This window comes from Malaclemys terrapin, chromosome 10, assembly GCF_027887155.1.
Source record: "Malaclemys terrapin pileata isolate rMalTer1 chromosome 10, rMalTer1.hap1, whole genome shotgun sequence".
Lineage (NCBI taxonomy): Eukaryota > Metazoa > Chordata > Testudines > Emydidae > Malaclemys > Malaclemys terrapin.
The window spans coordinates 38936256-38948703 of NC_071514.1; the positions used below are offsets into that span (position 1 = coordinate 38936256).

The following is a 12448-nucleotide window of genomic DNA, read 5'->3' on the forward strand; positions in this document are numbered from 1 at the left end:
TCTGAATCACCAATGGGACATTTATCCTGACCTATCTCTGCATCTTGAGGTCTTTAAACCATGATTTGAGGACTTCAATAACTCAGACATAGGTTAGGGGTTTGTTACAGGAGTGGGTGGGTGAGATTCTATGGCCTGTGTTGTGCAGGAGGTCAGACTAGATGATCATAATGGTCCCTTCTGACCTTAAAGTCTATGAGTCTATCTCCTTCTAGAGGGGCATGGTTGGAACTCCATGCTCAGTCAGTCCAGAGTTCATTTGACTGCAGCATTGGACCTCAGCAGGACTCCGGGGCACTATGGGCATTCACTCACTGTTCTAACTCTGTACCCTCAGTATCAGGGCCGGCTTTAGGGCGATTCACCCGATTCCCCCAAATCAGACCCCGCGCCCCTAAGAGGGTCCCGCAACGTCCCTAAGGACCTTCCGCCACCGTGCCACCGAAGGCACCAGCAGCCAATAGAGCTGTTGCTGAAGTCCCGCCGCTGTCTTCGACGGCAGCTCAATCGCTGCCGCGGAAAAAGGACCCTCCGCCGATGTGCCACCGCAGGTACCGGCAGCCAATTGAGCTGCCGCCGAAGTCCTGCTGCTGTCTTTGGGGGCAGCTCTTTCAAATCGGGCCCGGCAGTGCCTAAAGCCGGCCCTGTTCGGTACCCCATCCCTCTAGCCCCTTTCAGACTCCCTCAATGGCAGGAGAACTGTTTCCATGTTTGCTCATCTTCTCTCCACATTGCTCCAGCCAGGGCCCAGCTCAGCCCTAGCATTCGTCCCCAGGTTTCTAGGAAAGGGATAAATGAGACTAGGAGGTCTGGGCTGAGTTATCCCCAAATACTCTGCTCTGGCGGCTGAAGAGGGAGATTGAATCGTGCTAAAAGCCTTATAACCTACATGGGGATGAAATGTCCTATGCTGATCCGTGGGCAGGGTCTGAGGAACGGGTGGGGCTTCCTGGACATCTCTCAAGAGATTCCCCATTGACCTGGGGTCAGGGATTGAGGGACGGGGCTCCCTGCACCCCTCACAGGAGACTCCCAGTGACAAACTGGAAATTTCCTGTAATATTTTTTTGAATCCTGGTTGTACCTCAGTTTCCCCATATGCTGCATTGTTACCCTGTGGGTGCAAAAGAACTATTTGCTCTCAGGGCATGGTAAGAGGCATAGTGATGAACGCCACCTGGTTGTCTGAGTCAGGATGGGTCATTAAAAAGGACTGGCTGAGGGCGACCCCATTTCAATGGAGAATCTGAGAAGTCAATGGAAAACTCAGTCACCAGGACATTTTAAGGAAGGGCCACTGAGATCTGTGTCCCTTGTGGGGATGCATGGTGTGGGAGCTGATCCAGCCAGGCAGGGAGAGGCACGAGCCGCAGCAGCTGCCTGTACTTTGCTGACATTTGCAGTTAGCAGTTAATGTCCTTGAGCTGGAGAAATCGCCCACGAGAAGGGGCCAGTTTCTCTTTAAGGGGGCAGGACTCCGGAAGCATCATGAAGAGAAAGAGTAGCTTTCCCTCTCCCTCCCCAAGCTGCTCCTGGACTGGGGAAAAGTCAGACTCTCCTTTTGCCAGAGACTGAGGGAAGTGCAGCTGGGGGATGAAGCAGAGGGCTCCGGGCTGGACTGGGAGGCTGATCAGGAGTGTGGGGAGAGGGAGGAGGAGAGCGTGGGGGAGGAGGGGGAGGATCTGCTAATTACACAAAACAGCTCTGGGGGCTGCTGAAGTCCAGAATGAAGCAAAGAGCGGCAGAAGCGAGTGCTGCAGTGGGAGCAGAGGAGGCACCGGCAGGAATTCCCACCCGGGGAGAATTCTGCAGCTCCATTCCTTCTGGGGACTGATTCTCCGGCACAGCCAGGAGGGGACTATCTGGGCTTGACAGAAAGTCCTTCACCTGGGGAGGGAGAGCGCTGAGTAGCCAGTTAGAAGAGGCAGAATCATGGAAGAGCAGCACTAAATTTGCCCCCTTTTTCTGCTGACTTGGAGCAAAGGGAGTTTGGAGCCAAGGATAGTCTTTGGGATGGATGCTGGCATTTAGACATCTGATCTGACTCATTTTCCCTCCAGGAAGGGCAAGCAATGGCTGCCAAAGAGGTGGAATCCACACCCATGCCCCCCGTAGCCCAGTCCAGGATGGAGAACTTCAGGAAGGTCAAGACGTCGGAGCAGGATAGCCCACTGCCCTTCTCTGACCTGCCCCCTGGTGTGGTGGAGATGAAAGTGAAGGAGGGTAGCAAGATCAGGAATTTGATGGGCTTTGCTATGGCCAGGATGGAGCTGAAGGGCACCCGGCAGATAGTCTTCAGTGGCTGTGGTCGGGCAGTCACCAAGACCATCACCTGTGTGGAGATCATGAAGAGGAAGCTGGGGGGCCTCCACCAGGTCACCAAGGTGCGTTACAAGACCCTGCTGGAGGTCTGGGAGAACAAGGACCCTCAGCCTGATGGCCAAGTGGAGAACCTGACCGTCCACAAGAATGTGCCCTCCATCTGTATCCTATTATCCAAGGACCCCCTGGATCCCAATGAGATGGGCTACCAACCCCCGGAGCCCAGGGATGGGCTGTGGGCTGAAGATGGGGGAATAGAGGACGATAGATTCATTTCACCCCCACAAGGGGTGAAGAGACCTTTGGCACTTCCGCACGGGGAGCTGGCTAACAAGAAAATGCAGGTACAGGTACCAGAGAGTCAAAAGGGCTTGGGGACTATGGACTACATGCTGGACTATCATCACTGACTCACCCCCACCCCGCAGAGAAATAACCTAAGCCATACGTAGTGTACATAGAAAGGAGATTATATATTGAAGACACTCTAGATTTTTAGATGCTTTGTAATCAATAAAGGGACAATGAAGCCAGTGCCTTGCTTGGTCATGAGTCCTGGTGATCTCGCGTGTTGTGTAGCTTTCCCCACTAAGACTCTGATTCGTAGACACTGCTGCTCCCCTCCACTTCCCCATCCCCTCAACCTTTACTGCTCTTAGGGCTGAGGGCAGTGATCAGCCCTGTTCTCAAGCTGCAGGGAGCTGGCTAATTAGAAAAAAACATGATTAGAGAGATCAGTCCAGTGGAGGGGCAGTAACGCACCAGGAGCAGCTCATTTGCGTGTGGAAGAATGGGGGTGGTTGTCACATAACTGGGTGGGCACGAGGCTTTGCATACTGTTATGGGTCCCAGGTAAAGAACAGCTTTCCTGCCCAGAGAAACTTGCAAACTGAAAGGCATGAGAAGGCAGGGTCTGACAGAGTATGCTGCAGGGTGTGGCAGTGTGTGGCCACTGAGGCTGGAAAGGGTTAAAGCCCAATGATCATATTAGCTGATGCTGAGGTGAGAGAAGGGTCCTGCTGGGGCTGCTGACCTCAGGCTATGTGTGTGTATCCATCTGTACATCCATTTCCTGATCCCTCTCCAGAGAAATGGACATGTAATAATTTTAATCTAATATCCCTACAGGCCATATAGGTGCAATTTGATCTGGGGGAGCTCTGAGGCTCTGACTGACTGTCAGTAGCACAGCGTGCAATCTCCCTCAAAGGCTTCTCCGTTTCAATAACTGCTCATTCGAATTGGGTATGGAATGCTCAAGATCCAGGAAAATCCACAGTGCCAAAACTTTTTCTTCCCTCACCTAGGCTGGGATCTCCTGATGAAGTGGGCTGTAGCCCACGAAAGCTTATGCTCAAATAAATGTGTTAGTCTCTAAGGTGCCATAAGGACTCCTGTTCTTTTTGCGGATACGGACTAACACATCTGCTACTCTGAAACCTGTGCTTTTGTGTGTGCAGGAATTTTGAGAGGTTTTAAAACCGTTCCTCAATCTCTTCCCCTCCCCCTCCCCAGCCCAGCTCTTCCATGCTAAATAATACCCTCTTGCTGGAAAGGCTGCAATCAACCCAGCCCTGAGAGTTCCTGCCTCTGCTAAAGTGTTCTGCTTCTTCCTCCTCCCATGTGTGTATAAAGTGAGCAATTCTCTGTTCCCGTGACATTGAGATGGTGTTTATCAGACACTGTTCATAACACAAGGCCCACTCTGTTCCTTCAGTGGATGTTTATATTCCTGTCGGGAGTACAGAGGATGGAGGTAGGGAAGCGTTAGTTGATTCTGAGTGTGATTGCTTATAAGTGTCCGGCTGCTGTGGAACGCAGCAGTTTCTTCTTTAGCTACAGGGTGTGTCTCAATCCATAGACAGGAACTCCAGGCTTGGGGAGCTCATGTGTCTCAGATGATTGAGAATGTGTGTCTAACAGACCCATTGCTCTTGTCAGTGGGACAAAGGAAACCCTCAGGAAAGGAAATCGGTGTAACTGGTCTGTTTCTAACCACAAGTGGAATGACTTGTTTGAGTCTCAGTGGCCTGACTAATTGGTGACAAAACTCACAACTGAGATGTGCAGGTTGTCCCAGGTGGTGGCCCAGACAGGAAACTGAAATTGCGGGGACTTAATATGAAGACCAGACTCTTCTCTCACCCGAGCTGAGGGGGCGTTTCTCCATTATAGGCTTTGGGTCCATTTCTGGAGCACTGTGGCTAAAGACCTGTAATGAATAAACATGTAACTCAGGTCTTCCCTGACCCTGGGAAGTGAACAGTAGTTGAGGCATTCGGTACCTTGCAAGATTGGTCCCTAACATCAGGAGATGTGGTCCTTCCATATCCGGGGTGGAGTCCATTGGTAAAGCATTGTGGACACCTAACACTGGGCAGCTCTAGAGACTAAACGGCTCCCAAGCTGGGAAAGGTGAGAAGCAGTGTGAGGAAGCACAGGAAAACATGGATGTGGAGACAATTCCTGCCCTGGGAGAGAATGTTCTTCAGAGTCCAGTGTTGGGGGCTTTGTAGGTGGGACTATATGGAGGTTCCGCACCTAATGCTACAGGAAAGAATCAAACCATCCGCAGTGGGTGTTGTAGGGAATACAAAAGCTGCTAGTCACGACTCCTCCATGCACAGTGTCTGGGGGTTGTCAGATCCACCATGAGACATCAGGAAAGATGGTTTGCTTGAAGCTTGTTGGAGTAACACCTTTATTATCGGAGCTGCTTCAATTACAGACGGAGAGGAGCTGTCAGGGTTATTAATGGAGGGCTCAGCAACTCATGGCTCTGTGATTCATTTTGAATAAAACACACAAACAAGCAGATGGGTTGTTTTCTCCTCTCACCATTTATTGAGTACCAAGCTCTCCATTTTCCATAAGCTGTGAGCCACAGGGCAATGATGCATCTGAAACCACTGTGTCTTCTTCCTCTCTAGTGTGTATTTTTCAGTAATTGTTTTATTTTGTGCTGTATGGTTTTGGACTCCGCTCTGAAGTAGCTGAAGCTGGGCTATCCTCTGCATTCCTTTCTTGGGAACCTCACACAAAAGCTAGTATACAAGGGCTACGTATTATCATGATTTTTACGTTGTGAAGATCTTTCAGCTGTTCAAGGAAGGTACTGATTCCACCTTGAGCAAGAAGGAAAGGAAGATGGCTTAAGTAATACAAGGCTGATCTGAAGGTCTATGGTTCAAACCCTCCCACTGATCCAATGTGGGCGAATGCTATGGTTGTATGTGATGGAATTGTGGTTGAACCAAGCAGTGTGATGTAATGGCTGGGGCCCTAGGCTAAGGCTCTGGAGACCTGGGTGCTGTTCCTGGCTCTGCCACTGACCTGTGTGACCTTGGGCAAGTCACTTCTCCTGTCTGTGCCTCATTTTCCCCTCCCACCCTTTGTCTGTCTCTTGCTATGTGTTTCTATGGCACCTACTGCAATGGAGTCTCGGTCAGGGCCTCTCGTACAGTAATACCAATGATTATAAAGGGTCTGATTCTGCTCTGTGTTTTTTTACACTTTTCCAGAGGAACTATTTACACCAGTGTGAGAAGAGAACCGAGAGTCTGAGAGTCTCTCATCAAAATCTTGGTCCAAGTTCTCTGCTGTTGTTAATTGTTGCAGCTCCCCTGACTTCAATGGAGTTTTACCCATTTATACCAGCAGAGAACTTTGCTCTTTGTTCTTATTCATACTAACTACCCTGGAGCTGATTCTGCTCTCACGCTGACTTTACACCTGTGTATTCTATTGGCTGCTGTGGGCTCACTCCTGATTTACACTGTTATAAATGAGAGCAGCACTGGGCCCATTATTGTCATAAACACAAATAATTCCTGACAGCAGTATGGCTCAGCCTTCAAACTGGGGGGAAATGATCCTACAGCCTGGAAAACTGAGGAGAGCTCTCTGGTTCTGTCTTAGATAGGTGAGTGAGCACATCTAACCCATCTATCTGTCCAACGATCATCACTGTGACATCTGAGCTTGTTAGAGAGTTAGTAAACCCACTGGGTGATCCAGTCCTGTCCCTTTCACGTCTTAAATTTAACCTGTAAAAGAAACAAAGATTGGGCTTCTGTCTTTTTGATTAAACGTTCTGAAAGATTTTTCACAAAAAAAAAAAAAAAAAATCAAATCCGTTTTTACTTTATAAAATCAGGTCTTATCTACCTTGGAAGTTTCTGAAGAATTGGTGAAAGTATGACATCACAGGAGACTGAGCAATTAGGATGGGGAAAGATTTTTCATCAGACTGTTCTGTTTTATTAATCTAATTTCAATGCCCAATTTCTCTTTGGAGAAAGTACATCTTTGTTAACACCTTCAGCTAAGCCAGTGGCTCTCAGCCTTTCCAGATTACTGGAGTCTGATTTGTCTTGCGTACCCCCAAGTTTCACATCACTTAAAAACTACTTGCTTACAAAATCATACATAAAAATACAAAAGTATCATAGCACATTATCACTGAAAAATTGCTTACTTTCTAACTTGTACCATATAATTATAAAATAAATCAACTGGAATATAAATGTACTTACATTTCAGTGTATAATATGTAGAGCAGTATAAACAAGTCATTGTCTGTATGACATTTTAGTTTGTACTGACTTAACTAGTACTTTTTCTGTAGCCTGTTGTAAAACTAGGCAAATATCTAGATGAGTTGATGTACTTCCTGGAAGACCCTGCTTAGCCCGAGTGGTACACGTACCTCTGATTGAGAACCACTAAGCTAAGCTGCTGAGTGCTTGTAAGCACATGTGAATCTCCCAAGAAGTCCTCCCACAAAACTAAGGAAGAGGGGCTTGACATTCCTGATATTTCTGAGATTGAAAAAAAAGGAAATTAAAAAAAAACTATTTTTTTTCTGGCCATCTTTATCCATCATACTACTATGACAGTCTTAAAGTATGGATGGGGGGCTTGAAAATAGAGGAGAGTCTTTCCTGTTGAGGGGGCTTGATCTCTCAATTTGGGTTGAAAGAGGTTTTTCATGGAGGGAGAGTGACCTCAGGTGTTTCTATCTAGGACGCTCATCCCTTAAAGGCACAGTCCCCAATACCAAAGCTTTCTCTCCCCTCACTGGTCCTGCTGTCTCTGGGGTATGGGGTGAGATGGCCACCACCAGCCACACAACACAATCTCTGCTCCAGCAGCACCAAACCCTCTATGGTGCTTCCCACATGTCTCAGTCCAAATCTGCACTAGAGACGATTTGCCCATATAGCTATTTTGCAGAACCATCTAGTGTAGATGCAACATATACTGGCAAAAAATGCTTTTGCCAGCATAGCTTATCCTGGTTTGGCAAGTGAAATAAGCTATAGCAGCAAAAGCACTTTTTAGCCGGTATAACTGCATCTATACCAGGGCTTTTGCAAGTATTGAAATGTCATTAAAAAAAGCCCACCCCTAACTGATGCGATTATACCAGCAAAAGGTTCCAGTGTAGACCTGGCCTTGCTTGGCTCTGTGCTCTGTATGCACTTGTGGGATTGTGGTGTCGCACATTTCCATGTGTTGTCTGGCTGTGTTGTGAATTCCATTGGTGCAAGTTACACCAAAAGTTACAAGTGGCTAGCTCACTTTTGGTATGGAAAAGTGTGTGTGGCTTTCCCAACAGGAGATGTAGCCAGGGCTACGTCCCGAACTCGACATGTTCCCTGTATTTGCCTAGAATGGATATAAATTTTTCCTTTTGCTCCTCTTTGTGTCTAATACTGCCGCTAATGAGAGGTTATTGCTCCTTGGGGGACAATGTATTTGCTGAATAGGCTGATGCCAAATTGAAAATAGTCCATTCTAGTGATATGCATGTCATATTGATAATATATATTGACTTATTTCTAATCCAGATCAAGACCCTGTTGTGCTAGACATTGTTCAACACATAGGAAGAAACAGCCTCTGCCCCATGAAGCTTAACATCTGTTGGCAATGTGGTCCTGCTTGAACCCCTCCGCATTAGGCCGTAAGCTCTTTGGTGTTCAGGTTAACGTTATTGAATGGAGGAGCTCTGGTTTCCAGCTGACTGACTTTGAACGGGCTGGGTGCTCGTGATGGAGATAAGCCTTGTTAGCTTAACTCTGCGGCAGACGCTACTGATTGTACAAAACAATCCACTGTTTTCCAACTTCAGCATCTGCGAGACCGCTGTTCTGGAGCTAATAGGTATGTGTGATTATCCTATCCTATCTCCTAGAACTGGAAGGGACCTTGAAAGGTCATCAAGTCCAGCCCCCTGCCTTCACTAGCAGGACCAAGTACTGATTTTGCCCCAGACCCCTAGGTGGCCCCCTCAAGGATTGAACTCACAACCCTGGGTTTAGCAGGCCAATGCTCAAACCACTGAGCTATCCCTCCTCCCCAATTATGGCCGGATTGAGATGGGAAGCGCTATTAGATAAAGCATGCAGCACTCTCTCTACACGTAGGGCTTGATTTTCAGAGGGGACAAATCTCCTCAGCACCCAGGGACTTCCATTTGAGATGTGGCTGCTCAGCATGTCCAAATATCAGGCCCTTACTGTACAGAGTGACAGCACTCGCTCTTCTTATCCCCTTCAGACTGGCCTTTGTCACAAGTTATCCTCTCTGCCAGGATTCAGCACCACAGTCCCACTCTCATATTGCCTGTGTGAATGCTCCTGCTGGCTCCCAGGCCCGCTCCCTGGACATAGCAAGAGGGAGCTCCCGTTTGAGATGATTGCTATGTTATAGGCAAACAGCTGCATGCTGAGTCTCCAGGAGCCATAAATGAGGCTGCTTTTACTGCATTTGAATAAACGTCGCCTTTTCCTTCTATGAAACATCTGCCTTGCCCTATTGGAAATTGTTAGTGGGAGGACAGGATGCAATTTACTCTTTTCTAGCTTTGCTCCTCTTTTGCCCTGCTCACATTTTTATTGTAAAGGGAAAATCTGGTCTCGTGTATTTTAAATGTTGAGTGTTTCCCTTTGCTTGGGGTTCACGATTTTTCATTCCTGTCTGTGTGTTCGTTTTGTGAGTTTGTCATGTGGGGTGTGTATGTGGAGTGTTCTGTGTTTGCTTAAGGCGTCTGTGTGTAACATGAGGTATCTCTTACCGGCAGGCAGCCAAAACTTAGGGCATTTCTAAGCAAACACATGGAGGCCTCTGCTCCAGTACCTGACTGTTGTCTCTGCCAGGTAATAATGAATGTGAATAATCCCTAACAGGCGACACCTCTCTGCAAGATGCATAGCACAGGGGCATCAGGACATATGCTCAGACCTGTTCAGGGGCAGCTATTTCTTTTGTAACTTTCAGGGCCAGATCCTCAGCTGCTGTAAATAAGCATAGCTCCACTGACCTCAGCAGAGCAGCGCCAATTTACATCAGCTGAGGATCTGGCCCTCAGTGTGTTGATCAGCGCGAAGTAAATACCATCTCAGCATCCCACTGAATAAGGCAGGACGCTCTTGTGGTTAAGGCCCTGGACTCAGGAGACATGGTTCAGTTCCTGACTCAGCCACAAATTTCCTGGGTGACTTCAGGCAAGTCACTGATCCTCCCTCCCTTCCTCCCTCCCTCATAGGTCATTGGCTAACTCTAAAGAAGATAGCACTACTGCAACTTTAAATTAGATTATCAGAGAGCAATGTAACTCTTTCCATCCTTCCCTCTTCCAAGCCTGGGTCCCAATCACATTATACTTTGAGGGGGATCCAGACTCTACCAATGAGGAACATATGGATAATTATTCCATTTAACAAATGGGAAACTGAGGCACAAAGCTATTAAGTGAGGTGGCCAAGGCTATACATTGAGTTAGTGGCAGAGGCAGGATTAGAACGCAGGAGCTCCTAATGCCAGGCTTGTATGGATGCTGCCTGTTTGGAGAGCTGCTGGATGTGTTGTTACACAGTCCAAGAAGCTTCTCACTAACATCAGAACAAATCAAACTGTCACTTGTTCTGTATTACTGAGCTGCTCGGCCTCTCGTTCTTCACTGGGGTTCAGAGCAAAGGAGATGGTATCAAATGCAGATGTCTCCTGCAAGCTGCTCTTACATCTTGCCAAGTGCCCAGGTGGAACCTAACTCTGCGGCATCAGACCAGAAATACTGAGGTACAGCAGTGCCAGGCTGGTGCCAAAGTGCAATAGGGCATGAACATTTATTTGGCAGGCAAGGTTAGAGAGAGGATGCAATAGGACTCAATTCATTGTTGGGCAGTCCAGGGTCAGAGATGGTGCAGAGCAGGTAGGCGTATGAGTTCAGTAGGACACAATTCCTCTCTGGGTATGGCAGGATCACTCAGAGGGAGAGGTGCAGGCGATACAGAAATGAATCAACTTCCTGTTCCAATTCCAGGCTGCTCTTGCTCCCCAGTAAGGCAGATAAGTGCCCCAACTTTTCCAATTGCTCCCCCCACTCTGAAACGAGGCTGGGAAGAGGCTCAAAACCCACAGTTTTTAACAGTAAAAAGCCAAGGTGCCAATTGGAAAAGAAGAAACAAGGGGGCTTGAGGTGCTCATCAGAACAAAAACTTCCAGGGAAATCAGGACTTGTATGGAACAGGAGATGGATGATTGAAAGAATGGAACCTTCATCCGCAAATGAGCTTGAAGCAGCAAAACCACTTCAGGGCACATGTGCTGCTTGGCCAATTTCTCTTCAGAGTTAAAAAAAGCAATCTCTCAGATGCCAGACTGCCTCCCGCTTTCCCTCCCTGTTCAGCTTGTCGGCTGGAACTGCCGCTCCAGCAGCTTTTGCTTTACGTTTCATTGGTGGACCTCGAATCTCTCCCTCAGGACAGGGAAAGCAGTGGCAGCTGGGACATCAGCTGTCAGGGCCTGGCGGGGAAAGAGGGCCAAAGCCACAGCATCGCTCAGGCTGGGTGTAGCTCATGAGAATGAGTGCTTTGGTATGTGCTCAACTGGTTGAATGTTGAGCCCAAGCCTCTCAAAACTCGCCTTCCTGGGGATCTCATGGGAAGAGGCTTTCTCACGCGGCCTCCACCCAGCTAGAAACTAGAGTAGGTGGGGGGCCCACTAATCAAAACTCAGTTCAGACTCTCAGAGTGATGGTTCTGAGGGGTTCTTGTCTGATCAGACCCAGTTGCAGAGCTACTCAGGAGCATGTGCCTCTGAAAGGCAGTGTGCAAACCACCTCTGAGCCCCATCTGGTGCCCCCCTACAGGGATAATCGCCTACACTTGGCTCCTCCCCTTTTTGCCCTGTGCCAGTCACATCTCTGTTTGTACTCTGTGTTTAATTGTATTTTAAAATCGCTTTATTGTCTTGTCTGTTTAGGGCCAGATTCAATTAAAACAGAAGTCAATAGGAAGAGTCTATTTATTTCAATGGGCATTTAATTACATTGTAAGCTCTCTGGGTCACTGACTCTCTCATGCATTTGTACAGTGCCTAGCACAATGGGACCATTATCTCACTTGAGCTCTGTGGGTGCTACTGTAATACAAATTAAAGTAATAATTAATATACACCAGCCAACCCCTTTGGCAGGAGGTTTGATAAATAACATTATTGTCATTGAGCAAAATTTTCAAATGCACATTAGGGATTTAGGAGCCCATGTACCATTGAAAAAATCAAAGAGCTTTAGGCTCTCAAGTCACTTATGTGCTTTTCAGAATTTTTCCCACTATCCCGATAAACTCAAATTAATAAAATTCTAGCCACTCTCCAACAAAGAAAAAAATGGTGGTCATCTCATCTCTGACTGTACAGAGACCATTAATTCTCTTTATCATAGAATCATAGAATATCAGGGTTGGAAGAGACCTCAGGAGGTCATCTAGTCCAACCCCCTGCTCAAAGCAGGACCAACACCAATTAAATCATCCCAGCCAGGGCTTTGTCAAGCCGGGCCTTATTTCTATCTAAAATAATTGCCTATCTAGTGTTCTCTGTGCATCAAGGTCAAGTCTGAGAAATTCTTGTAGACCTAGAGAAAATCTGATTCTGATGATTTATGGCATAATATCCAGGTTCTAATAGACAAGGAAGAGATCATATCCACCCGGGCATTCAGCCTCCACCCACCCATATTCTAAAAGCTATAGGGACTCTCTGATGGTAAACTAAAAAATTCTTTTTTACATAGCTATCTGCCTCTCTTTTCCAGACTGCTCTGTATGTCCAAGAT

The 12448-nt window shown here is 47.4% G+C and overlaps 1 protein-coding gene across 2 annotated transcripts; it reads left to right on the top strand.

Annotated features, from left to right (window-relative positions):
• Positions 1–1592: 1592 nt before the first annotated feature.
• Positions 1593–3477, top strand: RPP25 (ribonuclease P and MRP subunit p25). 2 transcript variants are annotated; one of them, XM_054042389.1, is made up of 2 exons: positions 1593–2666; positions 3451–3477. In XM_054042389.1, the coding sequence occupies exons 1-2, from the start codon at positions 2073–2075 to the stop codon at positions 3457–3459; spliced, it is 603 nt and encodes a 200-aa protein (XP_053898364.1). In that variant the 5' UTR covers positions 1593–2072; the 3' UTR covers positions 3460–3477. The 2 variants fall into 2 exon arrangements, with proteins under 2 accessions (XP_053898364.1, XP_053898363.1); XM_054042388.1 differs by lacking the exon at positions 3451–3477 and having other exon boundaries at positions 1595–2855.
• Positions 3478–12448: the final 8971 nt, after the last annotated feature.